The 23,533-nt window shown below is 41.2% G+C and overlaps 1 protein-coding gene across 12 annotated transcripts in view; it reads left to right on the top strand.

Annotated features, from left to right (window-relative positions):
- The window catches only part of OSBPL9 (oxysterol binding protein like 9), a 142,935-nt gene that overhangs the window by 85,386 nt on the left and 34,016 nt on the right, over positions 1 to 23,533 (top strand). For 7 of the 12 annotated variants that reach the window (XM_048861480.2, XM_048861481.2, XM_048861479.2 and 4 more), the window contains 3 exons: positions 1,016 to 1,045; positions 8,590 to 8,640; positions 15,836 to 15,874. In XM_048861480.2, the coding sequence (XP_048717437.1) occupies positions 1,016 to 1,045; positions 8,590 to 8,640; positions 15,836 to 15,874 (120 nt within the window). The remainder of the gene's footprint in view (positions 1 to 1,015; positions 1,046 to 8,589; positions 8,641 to 15,835; positions 15,875 to 23,533) is intronic. The other 5 variants (XM_048861483.2, XM_075131852.1, XM_048861484.2 and 2 more) reach the window with 3 other exon arrangements.

Raw genomic sequence — 23,533 nt, 5'->3', positions numbered from 1 at the left:
GAGGTTTTAATTGGGGGCTGAAGGTGACAGCTAGTGGCGTTCTGTTATTTTCTTTGTTGGGCCTGTCCAGTAGTAGGTAACTTCTGGGTACTCTTTTGGCTCTGTCAATCTGTTTCTTCACTTCAGCAGGTGGGTATTGTAGTTGTAAGAACGCTTGATAGAGATCTTGTAGGTGTTTGTCTCTGTCTGAGGGGTTGGAGTAAATGCAGTTGTATCGTAGAGTTTGGCTGTAGACAGTGAATCATATGGTGTGTCCTGGATGAGAGCTGGAGGCATGTAGGTAGGCATAGCGGTCAGTAGGTTTCCGGTATAGGGTGGTGTTTATGTGACCATCGCTTATTAGCACCGTGGTGTCCAGGAAGTGGATCTCTTGTGTGGACTGGTCCAGGCTGAGGTTGTTAAGTTCTTGAGTTAACTGAGGATAATTGACAGCCCTAACGAATATATAGTACTGGCGGGTAAATGAAACAATGAATCACACTCCTGTGGCTCTTTTGAGTAATGTTGATTGCTAATTTGGGTCCTGAACCACTGAGGTCTGAATATCACTGCGTTAAGCTATTGTCTTACAGGCTTTCTTGCATTACAGCTGTAACTTATACCTATATTTTACCTTATACCTATGCTTTACCTGGAGCCAGTACCTATACCTATAGGCTACATAACAATGCCCTTTCAGGTTAAAATTTTCAGTATCACGTATTTCAGTGAATAAGTCTTGTCAGCTGAGCATTAAGACTGAGGAATTACTGTGAATAGTGGATGTATAGTGCTTGGATGGCTCTCACCTGATCATGTTGCTGGTTTAGTTCTTAATATGATTTTCTCTAGTACATTACAAATAATATGCTTTTTTTCGTACATGTCTACACATACAGAAGTTAACATATTTTGTTTAATTCTTTAGGTATTTAAAACTTGTAGTGTTCTAGTCCAATATGTAATAAGGGTGAAACTGGGGGCTATAATTCTTGTTTTAGCTACATTATTAAAAATGTTTGTTTTGTTTTCACAGAAAATCGAAAATCTCAAAGAAACAACCAATGTAAGTTTCTTTTAACTTTTGCATCTATTATATGTAGACTTCACAGCGAAAAGTCTTATATTTCATCCTGTTTAAATCTTTAAAGTTCTAAAAAGTATGACAGCAGAAAAGGAATTTGCTGCTTTTACAGCTGTGCAGGAACCAGATATTTTGTTTCGTGGGGAGTTTCACAATTTTGAAACCTTAGATTCCATTTCAGAATGGAAGAAAAAATGTTAAACATTTCCTGAAAACAAACATTTGGAAAATTTTTGTTTCAGGACATTTTAAAAGTTTCATTCAGATTTTGACTTTTTGATATTTTTATAGTAAAACTAAAAACTTGAAACAAAATGTCACTTAGAAACAGAAAATTGAGACTGTCCATTAAAAAAAGGTTGAATTGAAAGAACAGTGTTTTCCAGGGGAAGAACATTCCATCAGAAACTGTGTGACCAGCACTAGTGTTTTGTTAGCAAGTGTTTGTCTTTTTCTAAAAAGGGCCAGTAAGGGTATCTCTGTTTAACTTTCATGCCATTGAGAACCCACTTCTCCAGATCTTTCTTGGGCTTTTTCATGTGATCCTTTTGTGGTTTTCCTCCAACCTTGCTGACACTTCATTCAGAGATACCATTGTTAGGTTGTCTTCCTTCTTCCTGTTCTGTTGTTCTCTGTGGGTCTATCCTTATTATCCCTCCTGTTTTCCTCTTGCACTTACCCAGGTAAACTCAGCTATTCATAAAAAGAAAAGGAGGACTTGTGGCACCTTAGAGACTAACAAATTTATTAGAGCGTAAGCTTTCGTGAGCTACAGCTCACTTCATCGGATGCATACAGTGGAAAATATAGTTGGGAGATTTTGTATACACACAAAACATGAAACAATGGGTGTTGCCATACAGACTGTAACAAGAGTGATCAGGAAAGGTGAGCTATTACTGTGGGGAGGGGGGAGACACCTTTTGTGGTCGTAATCAAGGTGGGCCATTTCCAGCAGTTCACTAGGACAGTAGGAAGGGAAATAAACAAGGGAAAATAGTTTTTTATTTTGTGCATAGTGATCTCTCATTGTGACTCTTCTCAGAGTAACAGCCGTGTTAGTCTGTATTTGCAAAAAGAAAAGGAGTACTTGTGGCACCTTAGAGACTAACCAATGTATTTGAGCATAAGCTTTCGTGAGCTACAGCTCACTTCATCGGATGCAGTGAGCTGTAGCTCACGAAAGCTTATGCTCAAATACATTGGTTAGTCTCTAAGGTGCCACAAGTACTCCTTTTCTTTTTGTGACTCTTCTGACACTCAAATGTACCTGTCTGTTCCTAACCTCTTCCTACTCTTTCTGGGCATCTCTTCCTGCTTGTCTCCTTATCAATATTCCCACCCTCTCTGATTGTCAAGCTGTGGGGTTATCTTTCATTTCCTCCCTTTCCACTTCTCATATCATATCCAGGCTTTCAGAAAATCTTGTTTCTGTTTCTATTAAAGTTTCTGAAGTCTGTCCCCCTCTCTATATCCCTGCTGTTGAATCACTGGTTCACCCCTTCCCCAGTCTCCCTGACTCTCCTGTGTTCAGTATACCCAAGGTTTAGCAGTTAAAATTGTGTTCTGCTCCCTCCCCATATCCCCTTTGAGATGATGTCAAAATCCCTCTTCCACAGATCTATACACTGGCTCATAAGTAAAGATGACATTTGAACTTTGATACTGCACACACATAAGCTATTACCAGCAGGAGAGCAGGGTGGGGGGAGAGAAAACCTTTTGTAGTGATAAACACCCATTTTTCATGGTTTGTGTGTATAAAAACATCTGCTGTATTTTCCACAGTATGCATCCGATGAAGTGAGCTGTAGCTCATGAAAGCTTATGCTCAAATAAATTGGTTAGTCTCTAAAGTGCCACAAGTACTCCTTTTCTTTTTGCGAATACAGACTGAGCCCTGGTCTACACTAGGACTTTAGGTCAAATTTAGCAGCATTAAATCGATGTAAACCTGCACCCGTCCACACGATGAAGCCCTTTATTTCAACTTAAAGGGCTCTTAAAATAGATTTCCTTACTCCACCCCTGACAAGTGGATTAGTGCTTAAATCGGCCTTGCCGGCTCGAATTTGGGGTACTGTGGACACAATTCGACAGTATTGGCCTCCGGGAGCTATCCCAGATTGCTCCATTGTGACCGCTCTGGACAGCACTCTCAACTCAGATGCACTGGCCAGGTAGACAGGAAAAGAACCGCGAACTTTTGAATCTCATTTCCTGTTTGACCAGCATGGCAAGCTGCAGGTGACCATGCAGAGCTCATCAGCAGAGGTGACCACGATGGAGTCCCAGAATCGCAAAAGAGCTCCAGCATGGACCGAACGGGAGGTACGGGATCTGATCGCTGTATGGGGAGAGGAATCCATGCTATCAGAACTCCGTTCCAGTTTTCGAAATGCCAAAACCTTTGTCAAAATCTCCCAGGGCATGAAGGACAGAGGCCATAACAGGGACCCGAAGCAGTGCCGTGTGAAACTGAAGGAGCTGAGGCAAGCCTACCAGAAAACCAGAGAGACGAATGGCCGCTCCGGGTCAGAGCCCCAAACGTGCTGCTTCTATGATGAGCTGCATGCCATTTTAGGGGGTTCAGCCACCACTACCCCAGCCGTGTTGTTTGACTCCTTCAATGGAGATGGAGGCAATACGGAAGCAGGTTTTGGGGACGAAGAAGATAGCTCACAGCAAACAAGCGGAGAAACCGGTTTTCCCGACAGCCAGGAACTGTTTCTCACTCTGGACCTGGAGCCAGTACCCCCCGAACCCACCCAAGGCTGCCTCCTGGACCCAGCAGGCGGAGAAGGGACCTCCGGTGAGTGTACCTTTTAAAATACTATATCTGGTTTAAAAGCAAGCATGTGAAAGGATTACTTTGCCCTGGCATTCGCGGCTCTCCTGGATGTACTCCCAAAGCCTTTGCAAAAGGTTTCTGGGGAGGGCAGCCTTATTGTGTCCTTCATGGTAGGACACTTTACCACTCCAGGCCAGTAACACGTACTCGGGAATCATTGTACAACAAAGCATTGCAGTGTATGTTTGCTGGCGTTCAAACAACATCCGTTCTTTATCTCTCTGTGTTATCCTCAGGAGAGTGAGATATAATTCATGGTCACTTGGTTGAAATAGAGTGCTTTTCTTCAGGGGACACTCAGAGGAGCCCATTCCTGCTGGGCTGTTTGCCTGTGGCTAAACAGAAATGTTCCCCGCTGTTAGCCACAGGGAGGGGAGAAGGTTGAGGGGGTAGTCACGCGGTGGGAGGAGGCAAAATGCGACTTTGTAACGAAAGCACATGTGCTATGTATGTAAAGTTAACAGCAAGGTTTACCCTGAAAGAGTGTAGCCACTGTTTTATAAAATGTGTCTTTTTAAATACCGCTGTCCCTTTTTTTTTCTCCACCAGCTGCATGTGTTTCAATGATCACAGGATCTTCTCCTTCCCAGAGGCTAGTGAAGCTTAGAAAGAAAAAAAAACGCACTCGCGATGAAATGTTCTCCGAGCTCATGCTGTCCTCCCACACTGACAGAGCACAGACGAATGCGTGGAGGCAAATAATGTCAGAGTGCAGGAAAGCACAAAATGACCGGGAGGAGAGGTGGCGGGCTGAAGAGAGTAAGTGGTGGGCTGAAGACAGGGCTGAAGCTCAAATGTGGCGGCAGCGTGATGAGAGGAGGCAGGATTCAATGCTGAGGCTGCTGGAGGACCAAACCAGTATGCTCCGCTGTATGGTTGAGCTGCAGCAAAGGCAGCTGGAGCACAGACTGCCACTACAGCCCCTGTGTAACCAACCGCCCTCCTCCCCAAGTTCCATAGCCTCCACACCCAGACGCCCAAGAACGCGGTGCGGGGGCCACCGGCCAACCAGCCACTCCGCCACAGAGGATTGCCCAAAAAAAAGAAGGCTGGCATTCAATAAATTTTAAAGTTGTAAACTTTTAACTTTTAAAGTGCTGTGTGGCATTTTCCTTCCCTCCTCCACCACCCCTCCTGGGCTAGCTTGGTAGTCATCCCCCTATTTGTGTGATGAATGAATAAAGAATGCATGAATGTGAAGCAACAATGACTTAATTGCCTCTGCAAGCAGTGATCGAAGGGAGGAGGGGAGGGTGGTTAGCTTACAGGGAAGTAGAGTGAACCAAGGGGCGGGGGGTTTCATCAAGGAGAAACAAACAGAACTTTCACACCGTAGCCTGTCCAGTCATGAAACTGGTTTTTAAAGCTTCTCTAATGCGTACCGCGCCCTCCTGTGCTCTTCTAACCGCCCTGGTGTCTGGCTGCGCGTAACCAGCAGCCAGGCGATTTGCCTCAACCTCCCACCCTGCCATAAACGTCTCCCTCTTACTCTCACAGATATTGTGGAGCACACAGCAAGCAGTAATAACCGTGGTTTCCCTGAGGTCTAAGCGAGTCAGTAAACTGCGCCAGCGCGCCTTTAAACATCCAAATGCACATTCTACCACCATTCTGCACTTGCTCAGCCTGTAGTTGAACAGCTCCTGACTACTGTCCAGGCTGCCTGTGTACGGCTTCATGAGCCATGGCATTAAGGGGTAGGCTGGGTTCCCAAGGATACATATAGGCATGTCAACATCCCCAACGGTTATTTTCTGGTCTGGGAATAAAGTCCCTTCCTGCAGCTTTTGAAACAGACCAGAGTTCCTGAAGATGCGAACGTCATGTACCTTTCCCGGCCATCCCACGTTGATGTTGGTGAAACGTCCCTTGTGATCCACCAGAGCTTGCAGCACTATTGAAAAGTACCCCTTGCGGTTTATGTACTCGCCGGCTTGGTGCTCCGGTGCCAAGATAGGGATATGGGTTCCGTCTATGGCCCCACCCCAGTTAGGGAATCCCATTGCAGCAAAGCCATCCACTATGACCTGCACATTTCCCAGGGTCACTACCCTTGATATCAGCAGATCTTTGATTGCATTGGCTGCTTGCATCACAGCAGCCCCAACAGTAGATTTGCCCTCTCCAAATTGATTCCCAACTGACCGGTAGCTGTCTGGCGTTGCAAGCTTCCACAGGGCTATCGCCACTCGCTTCTCAACTGTGAGGGCTGCTCTCATCTTGGTATTCATGCGCCTCAGGGCAGGGGAAAGCAAGTCACAAAGTTCCATGAAAGTGCCCTTACTGATGCGAAAGTTTTGCAGCCATTGGTAATCGTCCCAGACCTGCAACACTATGCGGTCCCACCAGTCTGTGCTTGTTTCCTGGGCCCAGAATCAGCGTTCCGCCGCATGAACCTGCCCCTTTAGCACCATGATGCATGCATTGGCAGGGCCCATGCTTTCAGAGAAATCTGTGTCCATGTCCTGATCACTCACGTGACCGCGCTGACGTCGTCTCCTCGCCCGGTATCGCTCTGCCAGGTTCTGGTGCTGCATATACTGCTGGATAATGCGTGTGGTGTTTAATGTGCTCCTAATTGCCAAAGTGAGCTGAGCGGCCTCCATGCTTGCCTTGGTATGGCGTCCGCACAGAAAAAAGGCGCGGAACAATTGTCTGCCGTTGCTCTGACGGAGGGAGGGGCGACTAACGACACGGCTTACAGGGTTGGCTTCAGGGAGCTCAAATCAACAAAGGGGGTGGCTTTACATCAAGGAGTATTTCAGGCAGGACTTCACGGAGGGTTCCAATAAGAAATGGTGCACCTAAGTTATTGTTCTTATTGGAACAAGGAGGTTAGCCTGGCCTCTGATTGATACATGGCTAGATTTACCTCGCTGCACCTTCCCTGTGAGTGACTGCAGTGTGACCTAGAGGAATGAGTCCTCTAGACAGGGGAGGGGGGGAAGCAAATGAGTACAAAACAAATATGGTCTATTTCTTGTTTTGATCCACTCCATCTGTCTTTTACATCTTTGGCTGGCAACAGATGGTGCAGAAGGACTGCATGCCATCCACATCTCATGGCTGCTCGGCAGAAGATGGTACAGTACAACTGCTAGCCATCGTCATCTCTTGCCTGCCCAGCTGAAGATGGTAGAATACGACTGCTAGCCATCCTCATCTCTTGCCTGCCTGGCAGAAGATGGTACAGTACGACTGCTAGCAATCCGTATCGCCTGCCTGCTCACCATAAGACGGTTCAATAGGACTGACTGCAGGACTAAAGAGAATGACCTGGTCAAGTCACTCCAATTTTAGTCCCTGCGCCCATGTCTGCCCAGGCACTCCCAGCCGATGTGGCCAGGAGCACCTCGGACACGACGAGGACGGCTACCAGTTGTACTGCACCGTCTGCTGCCAGAAGGTAATGGGTTGCTGCTACTGTGTAGCAGTGCCGTACCGTGTCTGCCAGCACCCAGGAGACATAGGGTGACGGTTACCTGAGCGGGCTCCAAGCTCGCCGTGGTATGGCGTCTGCACAGGTAACTCAGGAAAAAAGGTGCGAAACAATTGTCTGCCCTTGCTTTCACGGAGGGAGGGAGGGAAGTGGGGCCTGACGATATGTACTCAGAACCACCCGCGACAATGTTTTAGCCCCATCAGGCATTGGGATCTCAACCCAGAATTCCAATGGGCAGCAGAGACTGCCGGAACTGTGGGATAGCTATCCACAGTGCAATGCTCCGGAAGTCGACTCTAGCCTCGGTACTGTGGAAGCACTCTGCTGAGTTAATGCACTTAATGCACTTAGAGCATTTTCTGTGGGGACACACACACTCGAATATATAAAACCGATTTCTAAAAAAACGACTTCTATAAATTCGACCTGATTCCGTAGTGTAGACGTACCCAAACAAAGCTGTTACTCTGAAACCTGCACACACACACTCTCCCATCACTCTCCACTGCCAATCTGTATTATCCCCATCTCCTTGCTCCTTTCATCATCTCCTCCCCCGTCTCACCTTCCTGCCATTTTAAGATGCTGCTCTCTACAATACAGACAACAGCCCTGTTTTCTGTGATAAGTTTCTTCACACTCCTTCAAACCCACTTCTTTCACCTTGCTCTCCAGGTTTGACTCCCTCTCTGGTACAGTCTGCTCCTCTCCTGTTCCTGTCTCTCAGAATTTCCTTAAAAATATCAGAACTTGCGTGATTTGCTCATTATCTAGAACTTGCTCCTCCTTTCTCTTTTCCCTCCCTTCCTTGCCCTCTTAACTTAATCTTCTCTGTCTCTATAATTTAAGTTATGGCTTTGGATTAGGGGATATCTTGGTTGTGGTGGTTTTTTACCTGCATTGGTATGACATTTACATAGAGGCTTATTCATAAATTGTTTCTCTTAAGTTTTAAATTGGTTTCCCTTCCCTCTTGCTCCTGTGTTGTGTTATATGTTGCTTGTATAGTTTCTTTCAACATGCCATATTGACACTTTTTTTTGCATGTTCTGTTGTAAATAGGAAAAGGAGAACAATAGATTGGGACTCTACCAACCATGAGTGGCCCTTCTTAACTCCTTAGCCAAAATCTTTTAGTTAATGTTCATCATGATCAATACATTTTTGATAATAGCTTGTATTTTACCGCATTTGTGAGAGAAGGATATTAAATGTTTTATTTCTTTCTCCTAGAGTATGGTAGAATCAATAAAACACTGCATTGTGTTGCTGCAGATTGCTAAAGTAAGTATACTGCTATCCTGAACTTTAAATTGTAAGATACTCTCACAATTGTGAAAACTTGTATTCTCTTTTTTACATTTGCTTAAAATATAAGTCAACACTCTTTTGAAACAATTCTGGTTATATTTTAAAATATGATTGTGATGAATTGGTTCACGGTGCTGTCTGATTTTAACTTTTGTTACTGTATTAGAGAGTTCTATAGGAAATAAATGTGTGTGAAGTTCATACTCAAAGCCAGACATTACTCTAGTCTTTGTGCTTTTTGCCAATAAATCATACTTATAAAATTATAAACTGTTATTTATTTTGAAGCTTTTAGATGTAACAGTTTCATTTTGTAATAACTTGCAAATGTTCTTAGATATGTGGGTAAAGTCTATTATGTTGTAAGAAGAAAGCACTTCCTAAGTTTGAACACTTTTAAGGTTCCTTGAGTAGATAAAACAAGAAAAGTCACGCTTGGCTTTTATAACATAAAGTTTGCTTCCTGTTTCTGAGTTGATTCTCAGAATGCATTAATAAAAGTAATAATGGCAATGTAGCCAGCAGATCAAGGAGGTACAGTTAAGATGATCTTGTGGTGAGTTCAGATTTTCATGTCTGGTAAGAAACAGGATGGTAGCAATGATGGTTTTTTACTTGTCTGCCAGTGTTAGCTTATTCTCTGTCCCTGGTGAAGAACCTGATGGGTTATTCACTCAAAGTAACCCGCTATAAATTATAAAATTGATAGCTAGAGTGTCATAGCACAATAACTGTGATATTACCAGCATTGCTTCCAATAGGAACAGAATGTATGGTGACCTGCTGCAGCCCCGGGTTACTGACGGTCACTGATGTTACTTTGAACCTGCTTCTGAGTGGCATGTAACCTGGGATACTCTTTATTTGTCCTCTATACTTGCCTTGGGGTACAAGTGAACAGGACACCTCCTCCCAATATATTAATTTCTTGAAAGGGTATTTTAAGGTAGTTTAGGCCCAAAATGTAGGTTTTACAAAACCCAACCTTTTAAAATGCCACCCAACTTCTATATTAAAAGTATTACAGTGAAGAGGGCTTGCAGTTTGGCTAATGCAGTGTTATTAGTCATGCAGGACCCAGAAAGTGAAATTACAATAAAAGTAAATGAAAAGTAAATAAAAGTAAATGAAATGCACTCTACTTTGCACTTCACACAGATCGGACAAGAATGAAAACAGCATATTTTTAAAAATCCCTATTAATATCTAAATTCTGATCCAACACGGTTCTTATAAGACCTTAATATTTTATTAACATAGATAAGGAATTTTAAAACATTTTTATTCCCAACCTGACCTTGGGCCTTTTTGAAGTAGAAAATTATATTATATGAAAATAAAATACAGGAAATGCACTCTGGCTTTTCCACACCACTTTGGAAAGTGTTCGGTATGCCTCTTAAATTCTGTTTGAGTATTTAAAGTGTTCTTTCTTAAAGTTGTAGTTTTTTGGGACTTACTTGCTCTATTTAGATTGTTAATTACAACACTGTCCAATTTACTGTTTTACGTGCTCCTAGCATATAATACGCAGGCCCCTGTTCTGCAAAGAGTTGAGCATCTGCATAAGTATTTGCAGGACTGAGGCCTTGGCAACCTAAGCACACCAACTTGTAATGGAGCTCTTGAATACTTTTAAGAAAGCATCGGCTGTATTCTAGACTAAAAATATTTTAAAAAAAGTTTTCAAAGATAGTGCTCCTGGGCTTAATCCTGTAGTGCCAAGTACATCCTGTGATGCATTGATGCCACTGGGAATTGGGAGCACTTGGAACCTCGCAGGATCAGATCCTTCTGTATTTAGTGTCAGTTCAGGATTTATGTGAAATTCAGTATGCTCAACTGTCGTCTTAGTTAACTTTTTTTTTCCAGATTATTTTCAAGGGTAATGTATGAACAGCTTTGATTTCTGTTGTAGAGGAGATAAAGTGAGCATGTCCTTAATTGCTAACTAGACAAAATACAGTCAAACTAATTTTAGGAAAACTGTGAAATTGGTGTGGGGGGGAAATTGCATTAACTGCCATGTTTATATGGAATAACAATATTTTAAAAGTTAAAAAATAGATCAAATGTGTTAATGCAACTTTTGTGTATTTAAAAACATGGTTACAATTCAGATTGGATTTATAGTAATTGTCTCAAAGGCCATGTAAAATTTGTTCCATGTAAACCTGGAGCTAGAAAAGCCTATTCCTTGGGGTTTTATTTGTAGATTAAATTTAGTCCAAATCTTGACTTGCCAGTTTCCTTATGAAGAAATGTAAGCTTTTAGTGTTAAGGTATTTGTTGGAGAAACAGTATTTTATGTCCCCTTCTGGTCTTTAGTTTCAAAACTAAATACTGTGTGCTAAAATTGTTAAAGCATAATTTAAGGTAGTTTGCTATTGTCACATAGGTTCAGTACATACAAAATTTTGTACCTGGTTTTCATCCCTGTGTAGCTGTACCATTGCTGCCAATGGTGTAAGGTCGAGTGGAGAGCGTGCACGGGCATATTTAGCCCCATGTCATCGAATCCTGTTCAGAGTTAGCTGACATTGTGATGAACGTCTATGCCTGGCTTATGCTATAATTTTCACTGTAAATAGCACAAGTGCAGCTGCACTGTAGTTGCTAAAATGGGCAACATTTCCTAATGCAGATTCTCCCTAGGAGGCATTGAAACCTAATCTTCTTCAAGGTCTGTCACAACTTGACTGAGTTGGCTCTTTGTCCCTGTTAAATATAAAATTTCCAGATCTCTCTCATGACCAGGGTGGGTTATGGGGAAGGAGGACAGATGTGGCCTATAATCTTCAACTGATACCGATACAAACGTTTGAGTTTTAGTAAGTGGAAAAGCCTGAAGTAGCAGCACCCTCATGGTGATTGGGGCTCTGTTGTTCTAAGTGCCGTACAGGTGTAGAGTTCTACACAGTTTGTGCCCCAGTGAGCTTACAAATGTAGTATTTGCCTTTACTGAATTGGACCAGTGTTCCCTCAAGTCCTTCCTTTAGCACCGGTAACTAGCTGGTTGCTCATTTAAAAAAAATAAGAGAATTACTGTAGATTTTGAGTTTTGCCAGCATGTACTCTTTTTTTACACTCATTTAGGACTTCTGTAAATAATTCAGAGATAAGTTTTTTGTTTTAATGTTCGGTTTATACACAAACTGGGAAAAGTTAATTGAACATAGAGAAAATATCATATTCCTTACAAGTCCTCCCTCACCGTTTTAATTCCTGCCTCCGCCATCTTAAACGCCCTTCACGTGTACATATAGTTTGTGGCTGCACAGTACTTCTGAATCCTTTAGAAAGCTACATAGATCTTCTCTTGAATTGGTTTAATTTCTGATGCAAACGTTAGCAATTAGTCCTGTTCATGGCACTTGGATTTTTGTACAACTGCATTGCATTGCATATTGAGGCTAGGTCCATTAATTAACCAAGAGGTCCGGGACACGACCCCATCCTCCCGGTGTCCCAAAACCTCTACCTGCCAGAAGATGGGATTGGATGACAGGGGATGGATCATTCAATAATTGCCATTTTCTGTTCATTCCCTCTGAAGCATCTGGCATTGGCTGCTGTTGAGAGACAGGTTACTGAACTAGATGGAGCATTGGTTTGACCCAGTATGGCCATTCTCATGTTCTTATCCTTTACTTAAAGACAGTTTATTGTCTTGTGTCTGAACTGGTAGCCCTGAAACTGCTTATTGATGTCACTATTATGCTTCCATTTAGTTCTCTATTCTATAAATATTTGAGATTCCAGCATTATTCTCTTTCCAAAGCCACAGAGGCAAAATCTGGCTAATTTCTTTTTGTAGATTCATGGGCCAAGGCCAGAAAGGAGCCCTGTTACCTTCTCTGACTTCCTGTATAGCACAGACCATAGAATTTCTCCAAAATAATTCCTAGAGCAGATCTTTTAGAAAAAATCCAATCTTGATTTAGAAATTGCCAGTGATGGAGAATCCACCATGACTCCCTGTAAATTGTTCCAGTGGTTAATTACTCTTACTCTCAAAAAAAAATATTTACACCTTATTTTAATCTGAATTTGTCTATCTTCAACTTCCAGCCACTGGATCATGTTATACCTTTCTCTGCTAGATTGAAGAGCCCTCTGTATAAATAAAGACTGAAATTGCCCCACTTTTTCTTGCACGTGTAATGGATCTACATAACTTGTGTTCTAGCAATAATATGTAATATAACTACACTTGTATGTGGAAAGCAGATATTATGTTTTTATTAACTAAGCATACCCGCTCTCAGTAGCTAGAAACTTAGACTTTTTCTTCGAGTAGTGTCGGTGTGGGTGCTGCACTTCAGGTACGCATGTGCCCCTGTGCCTTTGATTGCAGATTTTTTGGTAGCAGTGCCTGTTCTGCCCCAACCTGCGCCCTACACATCCTTGTGGCCTGTGCCAAGGCTATATAGGGCTGCATGGGCGAACGACCCTCAGTTCCTTCTCAACTTGTATATATCTATGAAGGCTGCCTTCTTGGTGACTATCACTTCTACTCAAAGGGTTGGAGAGATGACGGCTGTAGTGGCAGATCCTCTCTTTACTTTGTTATCCACGAAGGTCTTTATGACCTCATCCAAAGTTCTTACGTAAGATGTCCTCTGAATCATATCAAACAAACTACTCACCTTCTAGGTTTTTTCCTAAGCCACATCTGTCTGCTCAAGAGTCTGCTTTTCATAGACTAGATCGGGGTCGGCAACCTTTCAGAAGTGGTGTGCCGAGTCTTCATTTATTCATTCTAATTTAAGGTTTTGCATGCCAGTAATACATTTCAACATTTTTAGAAGGTCACTTTCTATAAGTCTATAATATATAACTAAACTATTGTTTGTAGGTAAAGTAAATAAGGTTTTTAAATGTTAAGAAGCTTCATTTAAAATTAAATTAAAATGCAGAGCCCCCCGAACCGGTGGCCAGGACCCGGGCAGTGTGAGTGCCAGTGAAAATCAGCTCATGTGCCACTTTTGGCATGCATGCCAGAGGTTGTCTACCCCTGGACTAGATGTTAAGAGGGTGTTAGCCTTTTACTGGGCCCCTAGTCTCCTTGTTTCTATTGCAGTTATGTACAAGGGAGCGCCTGTCTCCACTCAGAGACTTCCTCAATGGATCTCTGAATGTATTATTGCCTGTTACGTTATGGTTTCACTGAGGTTACACCTCCCTTAAGATTGACTGCACACTACTAGTCTATTTTGATAGCTCTGCTCAGATATTACTGTTGCTGAAACCTGCAGGGTTGTAACATGATTCTCTGTGCACACTTTTTCTGACTGCTGTGCCCTAATTCATGCTGTAAGATCAGATGTGGCAGTAAGCATTGCATTTCTTTCTTCAGTGATGGACTCTTCCAAAACTCCTACCTCTTTCAAGTATTACTGCTAGGGAATCACCTAAAGTGGAGCACCCACAAGGACACTACTTGAAGGAAGAGAGGTTACTCACCTTGCCCAGTAACTGGAATTCTTAGAGATATGTATCCCTGTGGGTGCTGCACTACCTGCCCTCCTCTCCTGTGCTTTGGAGCTGCCTCTGTGGACTTTGCTGTAGAGAAGGAACGGAGGGTGGCTTGCCCACCCAGGCTGATATAGCCTCAGAACAGGGCATGAAGATGTGTAGGGCGCATGTGCGGGCATGCTGTTTTATTGAGGTATAGGTTATTCTATGTATTTTACTTCTTTAGAATCCTAGAATATCAGGGTTGGAAGGGACCTCAGGAGGTCATCTAGTCCAACCCCCTGCTCAAAGCAGGACCGATCCCCAATTAAATCATCCCAGCCAGGGCTTTGTCAAGCCTGACCTTAAAAACTTCTAAGGACAGAGATTCCACCACCTCCCTAGGTAACGCATTCCAGTGTTTCACCACCCTCCTAGTGAAAAAGTTTTTCCTAATATCCAACCTAAATCTCCCCGACTGCAACTTGAGACCATTACTCCTTGTTTTGCTTCCACTGAGAACAGTCTAGAGCCATCCTCTTTGGAACCCCCTTTCAGGTAGTTGAAAGCAGCTATCAAATCCTCCCTCATTCTTCTCTTCCGTAGGCTGAACATCCCCAGTTCCCTCAGCCTCTCCTCATAACTCATGTGTTCCAGTCCCCTAATCATTTTTGTTGCCCTCCGCTGTACTCTTTCCAATTTTTCCGCATCCTTCTTGTAGTGTGGGGCCCAAAACTGGACACAGTACTCCAGTTGAGGCCTCACCAATGTCGAATAGAGGGGAACATTATAAACGTAATGTTAAGAGATGGCAACAGCAAACTGAACAATCTCTTGTGTCAAAGGAATGGGTCATATTAAGTGCATGAGGTTTGGTTTTTCTTTGTTTTTGTTTTCTTTTTAAATTAAAACCAATGGAAACTCATGGCCCTTAGTATCTTATCATTAAGTATGTAAAAACAGTATGTAAGAGATTGCCAACTGTCAGATATTGAAATCAAGGCACCCTATTACTTAATCTAGAAAAAGCTTATGAAAAGTACAATATTGTCACTTTAGATATGAATGCTCTTTACATGTGTAAATATAACTGCTGCCTTTTCTTGTATTTTTCTATTTGATTTATAGCAGACATTCTTTGCCAATTTAGCTCTTTTTGTTGTCCATAACTTTGACAACTGGAAATTTGGGGAAATATTCTGCAAATGCCTTTTTAGGTTTATACTAAATAAAACTATGACTTACAATACATTAAAAAGTTAAAACTAAATTTAGCTGCTTGTGCTGGCTAATATTACAATACTTGTTGCTAGATAATTTTGGTAAACCCTACCCACATAGGGAGCAGAACTGCAAGCTAAAATGGTGTGTGTGTGCCTGTTGCTAGTGTGATTCCCCTGATTGTGAGGACAGGATTTTTTTTTTTTTCCCGAGACTCATCTTTATATTATAGACTGGGGCAAAAAGTTTCACCTGCACTAGTAAGGGAAGCCATGCTAAAAGCCTGCTGGCAACAACTATGATGTATTGTAGTTGTGATAGGTAAGATTTTCAAATGCTTTTAAGTCCTAATTTCAAAAGTCACTTCAGGTTTTTAAAAACAGGTTGAACCATCCCTAAGAGAAACATACAGTATGTATAATTGTCACAATACATAACTGATTAAATATAAAAGATTGATGTGTTAATATTTTTAACATTTTTCCTTAAGGACCAAAGTAATGAGGAGAAGCACGCAGATGGACTTATAGTAAGTTTAAATCTAATCTTTTATCTCCCTTTATTTCTGCAGAACATGTGAACAGAGACCTGAATTTCCACTCATTTACAACAAACTTTCTTCTTTCTCTTATTCACTGCTTCAGTTACCTTGTTTTTTTATCTGTTGAAACTTTAGCTTCTGCAGTTGGCCATCCATCATTACCATTAGGAAAAATATTTTCTAGGTTTTCTACTTACCTTTTTAAGTGGCCATATTGTGAATGTATCCTTGTTTATTTAAACTTAATTAAACAAATTAAAATCTGCATGTGAACCAGATGTAAAGGGAGATGGTTGGGATAAAAATAAGCGTATTATGTTGAATCTGACATACTTTATAAATAGAGTATATTTTGTTGTCCACATGCTATAAGGGGATGGTGTTTTCAATATGGTATTTTGCATCTGACACACAGAAATGAAAAAAAGATTTTGTTATTAAGTCTGCTTCAGTCATCTCATTTTTAATATAACTTTGCCCGTTTATCTTTGTTTTCAGTCCTTCATATCTTCTATTTCCTCTTTCTGTGTTTGTCATTGTTTGAGTATGAATCACATCTGTGTTGATAGGGAACTGATTGCTCTAGAACTTAATTTCCTAAAAACTGGATATTCTTTTCGTTACAATCTACAATGTAATTTCTGATCCTTTAATCTGTTCCTTCCATGGATTCTACTCTTGATATTATGTATATTTCTGTTCAACATGTAAAAATTATGTGCACAAGCTTGAGGCAGCATGACAAAAGTTATGCTTCCAAGCAATAGGAATGTCGCTGAACAGCATAATTCAACAAGAAAAATTTAGCATACCAGTCTTAAGTAAGTAGCAAAGTATACATCATTCCACTCCACCTAGAGTCCCTCCCTTCAGCCATCCCCAAAAGCCTTATCAAATTGATGACTTTTGTAGTGTGTCCTGATGGCTTAAAAACTCAGGCTATTTCAAGCCAAAGTGGGAAGTGAATTACAGAGCCAAGGGACCCTCACAATGAACACCTCATCTGCCATGGTATGACATGTCATGGGGCGAGGCAATCTCTCAAGTAGACATCAACACAAGCTGTAGAACTTATACAGTTATATATTTTTCTTCTTCTATTGTAGCACTTTCAAAAACTGTAGAGACCCACCCTTGTTAACATGCTTGAGATCTGGAAATGTGTTTATATATGAGCTCATCAGAACTTTGAACCTTTTTTGGGACTTGATCTCATGACAATGAAGAGCAGCTGCAGTCCAACAAAATGAGTTATTCTAATTGTGAAAGTAAATGTTTATCATGAAGATCTAGATCTGAAGGTGAAATTAGTTTTTCCTTTAAACTTTGAGAATTTAGTGCTAGCAAAAGGTGCCGAATTGATTGCACAGGAGTTTGAGGCTCCCTTCTACAGGTCAGGTATGATAGCAAAGCAGGCTTGCTCACACTTCCCCTCCAATGTGGAGAGACCTTCTCTGGGGGTGAGAGGGTAGACCAGCTTTTATGCTCACTCAGTTTTTTGTGTGCTAAAAGTGTGTCAGTTGTATAATGTTTTTCTTACATGGACAAGTGTCTATTTGAACTTTGCAGCGAGAGTGTAAATGCAGACTTTGTTTAATGCTTGTTGTAAATATGGCATAACATTAAATATGTACATATGCTTAGGAAATTCTTTCCTATCTCCATGGGAGGGATATTGCTCTAAATGTAGCAGAACGGTTCTGCTATATGGGGTGGAGGAGACAGGACATGCAGCAATATCGTATAGCAGTACTCTTTGCAGTACTTGTGAGGGTTTGGAGATGTGGACCCTGGGTCTGTAAGCATTTCCACTGGCTAAAATCTCCAACATAGGTATAGTGTAGGGGCATCAACAACTTCTTTGTAGTCTGAGGTGGTAGTAATAGCTGTCCCAATTATGTGTGGGCAGTTTAAACTAGAAAATGTGTTAACAAACACCTTGTTGAACACTGAGGGTGAAATTCTGACAGCATTGAAGTCAATGGCAAAACTCCCATCGACTTTAGTGAGAGCAGGCTTTCACCCTAAGGCTAGGTCTACACTTATGGCGGTGTGTAGGGTACATAGATTGTATGCCTCCCTAGCACAGATATAAATAGTAGTGTAGATGGTGAGGTACTGCTTAGGCAAGTAAAGACATGCCAGAATCTTAAATACTCTACATGGCTCTCTGCATGTCCAAGCAGCGCCTCTCACATCTACATTACTATGTTTTTAGCAATTTAGTGTCCTCCTGGGTCCCCACTGCTGGAGCCTTTCCCTGACTCAGTAAAAAACACCGGCAGTAGGTTTTAAATTGTGCTCTGGAAATGGTCAGGTTTTTGGCTCGTTCTGATCACTTTTGTGGTAAGGAGTTGAACACCCAAAAACACTGTCTCTGCCAACTGGAAGTTTCACCCACTGTACCATCAACGATAGAGTTTGTGAATGTAGAGGCAGACTCAAAGCTAAGCCTGTCCCATGAAATACCTTAAAGATTATGGTCAGCACTTTGAAGAGGATACAGAATCAAATGCGGAGCCATTCTGTTTCATTTATTTATTATAGAATGTAGAACACTGGTGATGCGCTATCATCTGGTATTTTTGCTTACAATAATGGATAGGCAGGGAAATAATGAAAAATGACATTTTAAAATTGCTTGGTTTCTCAATTTGTTATACTCTTTGGGATAAATATTTAAATTGCTTGTTTGCAGACCTACACCATGTAATAGGTCTTCGAGTAGTGTGCCTATGGGTTCTCCACTTGGATTGGAGGTTCTTGGTAACAGTCCTCGTTCAATCCATGCATGTTTCCTTACACATTCTTTTGCCCCATTGTAAGGACAAATAGGGCTGTGCTGCCGAACTGCCCTCAGTTCCTTCTCAGCCAGCTTCAGCCTGATCGGGTGTGTAGCATATGCCAGTTCTCCTCAGTTTAGTATTGTAGTTGGGATAGTTAGTGTTAGTTAATTTAGCTTGTTAATAGTCGTTGGGACCTCCTTTTATTCCAGGTACTATTCTGGTCCACAGAGAACTGGGATGTATTATTATTTGGCATATGCAATCTGGTCAAGCTAAGTCACAGTGTTCTAATCAGTGATGTTCAAGGCACAAAGACTCCAGGAATTTCAGTCATTTTACAGTCCTCAACAATATGTTAGTCCTGGGGGAATTGTGCACCACTGCACATGCACAGAGTTCATGTTTGGTGCAGAATTTCTTTTCTGCAGAAAATACATTCTACCCAAGAAGTGCTTCACTTCTGCCTTTCACCCACCAGCGGCCACTGTGGCGCTAGAACAGCCAGCGGTTGGCTGCATTCATTACAGCACCCTGCCTGTGGAGCCAGGTTAGGACAGACAGAGGTGGGGCACACAGGGCTGCTGGGGGCGGGGGTAGGGTGTCAGAAGGGCTAGTGTGTGGGACAGACTGGGGCGTGGGCTCAGGAGCTAGTGGAGTAACAGCATTGAGCCAGAGGCTGAACGGGAGGGATGCTGCAGGGCCACATGGAGACAGGGTAGGGGGCTGCAGGGACACATGGGGAAGAGGGAGCAGATGTGCCTGACTGAATGGGGGAGGCTTGGGGTCAGCCAGGGTGTGCATGGGGGAAGCTCCCCAACTCCCTAACATTCTCTCCTCCCCACTCCCGAAAAAAACCCCCAAAACACAAAAACCAACTTGTTCCATACTTCTCCCACCCACACCCAACAACATTTCCTGAATCTATTTTTTTTTTTGTCTGTATTGTTGCAGACATACTTAGTGACAGGTATTTTGAAATAAATTACCAAAATAATTGAAACTGATGTTGTTATATTTTGTTGTTTTGACAAATAAAATGTACAGAATTTTGCAGAATTTTAAAATATTGTCTGCAGAATTTTTTATTTTTGGGTGAGAATTTTTAATTTTCTGATGCAGAATTCCACCAGGAGTAATGTGTGTCATGATATGTGGCTGGCCACATCAACATAGTGGATTGTTTCTAAAACGTCACCGAAATTATGCTGTAGGACAAATTCCACATCTGGTACGAAACCAGTTCAGAAAGTTCCATTGCCTTCGCAGTAAATCAAACCGGGGTTGACGTTGAGTGGGGTCTGAGACAAGGTAATTATTCATCACTTTCTCTGCAGACCATGAAGCTCACCACGCATCCTCTACTGTGAATCCCTCACCTGGTAAATTTATCCACTACAGGCAATGTGAGGGAAGATGACCACATAGTGGATTAAGCAAATATTTAATTAATGGCAGATGTGGCATATCATGCAATTTCGTCATGAGTTTCACTGTACCTTCCTCTCTGCGAACACTGGGTGGAGCAGTATTTCAGAGAGCCAGTAACTATGGTAGAGGAGTAGATTTAAGTGTGCCGATTATCTTTGATGGAGACCAACATAAGATCTCAAACTTTTAAACAACTATGTGAAACAGTAGAAATTCAGAATGAGTAACTCAGATTGAGAAGTTAAAAATCACTGGTTATAGGCTGAATTTAGTTTTCTGTTTGGAACATTCCGTGGTAAAAATACTTCTGATTCTTTAAAATATGTGTATAATATACAAATATATTACTGATAATACTTCTGCATTTAATCATATGTGCAACTGGTGTGACCTGTTGAAAAGGAACTTTCAGCCTAATGTAATTTCAGAAATTTATTTAACTCTACATAAATGGCTTCAGTAATGGGTATTCCACCAAAGCCTAACACAAACTGTCAGTGCACTTTTTTATCATTCATTTTGAAAGCTTCTATCTTCTGCCGAGTTGTGGTAGTTTTTTAGCAATATCTACATAAAGCATTGTCTCATGAACACCAAGACTTTTATTGAGAACAACTTTTGCATTATAGTGGTGCAGTAGTACCTTTTTTGCTCAGATTAAGGCTTTCTGTTACAAACCTTGGTTATTGAGCTTTAATATCTTACTTGTTTAAAAACAGATGGGGCTGGCATGTGACCCAGTTGTCAGCCTATATGGAAATTTTGTGTGTTAATATAAAAATTCCAATCCGGTGGGCCGTGTTTGTTGCTGAGCTGTCAAATACTCAGTGCTGTGATACGATTTCTTGGGGGAGAGCAGAATAATTAATGAAAATTTACAGGTGTTCAGTCCTGGAAATAGTTAATTTATTACTTGGGGTGGGGAGTCTTTGTGACAGTCAAAATATTCACTTGAAAAATTTGCTACTGATAATGTTCAGTAGTTTTTTCATACACTGGAGATACTGGGTTAAATTTTCTACTTTAGTGCTACAGCTTCTTAAAGGTTCTATCTAACATGAGGTTTGAATTTAGATTTAGCCTGTTTGAAAGGGGAGAAAAGTGTGTTATTGACGCTACTGATTTCCATATAGAAATTGGAAAGTTAGTTGAATGAGAGGAAGAGAAAAGATGAAAAAGTGTTGAAAACTAGATGCTTGCTTTTTGTTCTCCCACATTACAGCCAAATGCATTGCCAGTGAGCTCCTATGTACACAGAGGGTATGTCTGTGCTGTGGGTCTGTTTAATTTCAGTGTAGACATCTGGGCTTGAGTTTGAGCCCAGGCTCTAGGATCTTGCGAGGTGGGAGGGTCCCAGACCTCAGGCTGCAGCCCGAGCTGGAATGTCTACATGCAGTTAAATAGACCGCAGCTCAAGCCCCACAAGCCCGAGTCAGCTGGCACAAGCCAGTTGCGGATGTCTAATTGCAGCGTAAACATACCCAGAAGGTCTTGTTATATTAATTTTTAAAACTGTTCAAGGAATGATAGTTTTGTGTCCCTAATGCAAAGAGGAAACTGAGTAAACAAAAGTAGCAGTGGATTCTTAACTACCACATATAAACTGATTCTGTGTTACATTAGCATTAGAGAAGCAATTTCTCAGAACCTAAAGAAGCTGCAGATTTCTCAACATTAGAAGGAGGAGAGCAGCTTCAGTCTGAGCCAGTCAAATAACTCAATATGAATAACTTTCATATTTTCAGTAGTCCACTGCCACCTAACATAACTAATACTCCTCGAACTCTTTATCACTAGATAAGGAAAAGGGAAGAGAGGGAGGCCATTACTACATTTAGCCTGCATCAAAAAATGCAATGAGCATAGGCAGTGGTTTATTTTTTTAACATCTTTCTTTTTAAATAGGGCATTTGTAAAAACAAAACACAACCACCACAACACACACCACTAAGGGCCATGAAAATGGTCTGAAAATAGCGCAGGGTTAAAGGTAAATCTGGACTTAAATAAGTGAGAGAAAGTAAGCAGTGTAGATTTTTAAAAGAGAGAGAGAATTAATAAAGGTGAAAGGATGAAAAACATGTATAAGCAAGAAAAATAGTAACGGATGAAATCTCATGTTGGCTCCTGTCCCTAGTCCTTGTTTAGTTAGACCCCAGTCTGGCATCAGGATTTTCTAGCACATCCATGCAGAGTTTGTGGGTATAAAATCTGCAAGACCTTAAATAGCAAAATATTTGGGGTAGGGACAGGATCTACCTTTACATACCTAGTTAATAACAAAAACGAATATAGCTAGGCTTGGCAGAGTCCAATTTTTTAATATATATATATATAATTTTGAGGATATCAAAGTTTAAGTATTCTTTGAAAATTTAATTAGATTAAAAAGGGTTTTCAGTTGCAGGAAATTGTCAGATAAATATTTGACAGTAGACATTAAAATTCAAAAAGGTAAAGCTTTTTAAACTGCTAAAACACAAATTGTCAATATCACATGTCAAAATACACAAAGTAAATATCCTTAGATATGGAAAACCAAACCTATTTTTACTATTCATTAACTGGTCCGTTTGTAACCATTCTAATTCAAAAGTCTAAATCACTGGATTTTGACTCTACTAAGTTCTCAAGCAGCATTTTTCTTTTTCTATCTTTTAAATTTCAGTTATTATCGATAGAAATATTTTTTCATTGGTTTGTGTGTACGAGATTGATGTTTACTGATATTTACCGATAAAAAGCCAATCCTTCCAAGCCTAAATATAGCAGTCCAAGACATTTGCATATAAAGAGTCAGGGAGCCATAGGTATATTATATAACAAAATACAAGAACAGTGAAGTGAGGAACAATCATACAAGTTGTTTGGCTCAAAGGCCCTTGCATTGTATGTGTCTGAGATGCTTGTTCTGCTAGGACCTGATCCAGTATCTACTGAAGTCAACAGATTCCCATTGACTTTAATGGAAGTTGGGTTGGGGTCAGAGTGCCTGTGTTGAAATGAACACTGTAAATCCATGAAAAATGCTTTTTGTCAAAGGTATGCCCAATAATCTGGTGATGATTTTACAGTTTTATGTAGTTCCTTAGTGTAGTCTGGACAATATTTTGTTTTCTAAATTATAATTTACATATCTGATGGTCTTCATGAAAAATTAGGCTCACTTCCTCCTCTGTGCACACAATGGCTGTTAATGGGAGTTGCAGGGAATTGTAGAAACTGAAGCTGGAAATCTATACTTCTTTACAGGAGAATTCAGGTTTACATCAAGTTCAGTTTAGAATATTTTAATTTAGCATTCTTTGTAAAAAGTATTTACACTTGCAAAATAATTCATGTCTTCAGCTGTCAATTTGTATGTCAAGTCTCTCTCAGGACTTTGCTGTCTTGCATTCGGGCATCTTCATACATGGAACATGTTTTACTGTAT

The sequence above is a fragment of the Caretta caretta genome, chromosome 8 (genome assembly GCF_965140235.1).
Source record: "Caretta caretta isolate rCarCar2 chromosome 8, rCarCar1.hap1, whole genome shotgun sequence".
Classification (NCBI taxonomy): domain Eukaryota; kingdom Metazoa; phylum Chordata; order Testudines; family Cheloniidae; genus Caretta; species Caretta caretta.
This window is presented reverse-complemented; position numbering and strand designations above follow the sequence as displayed.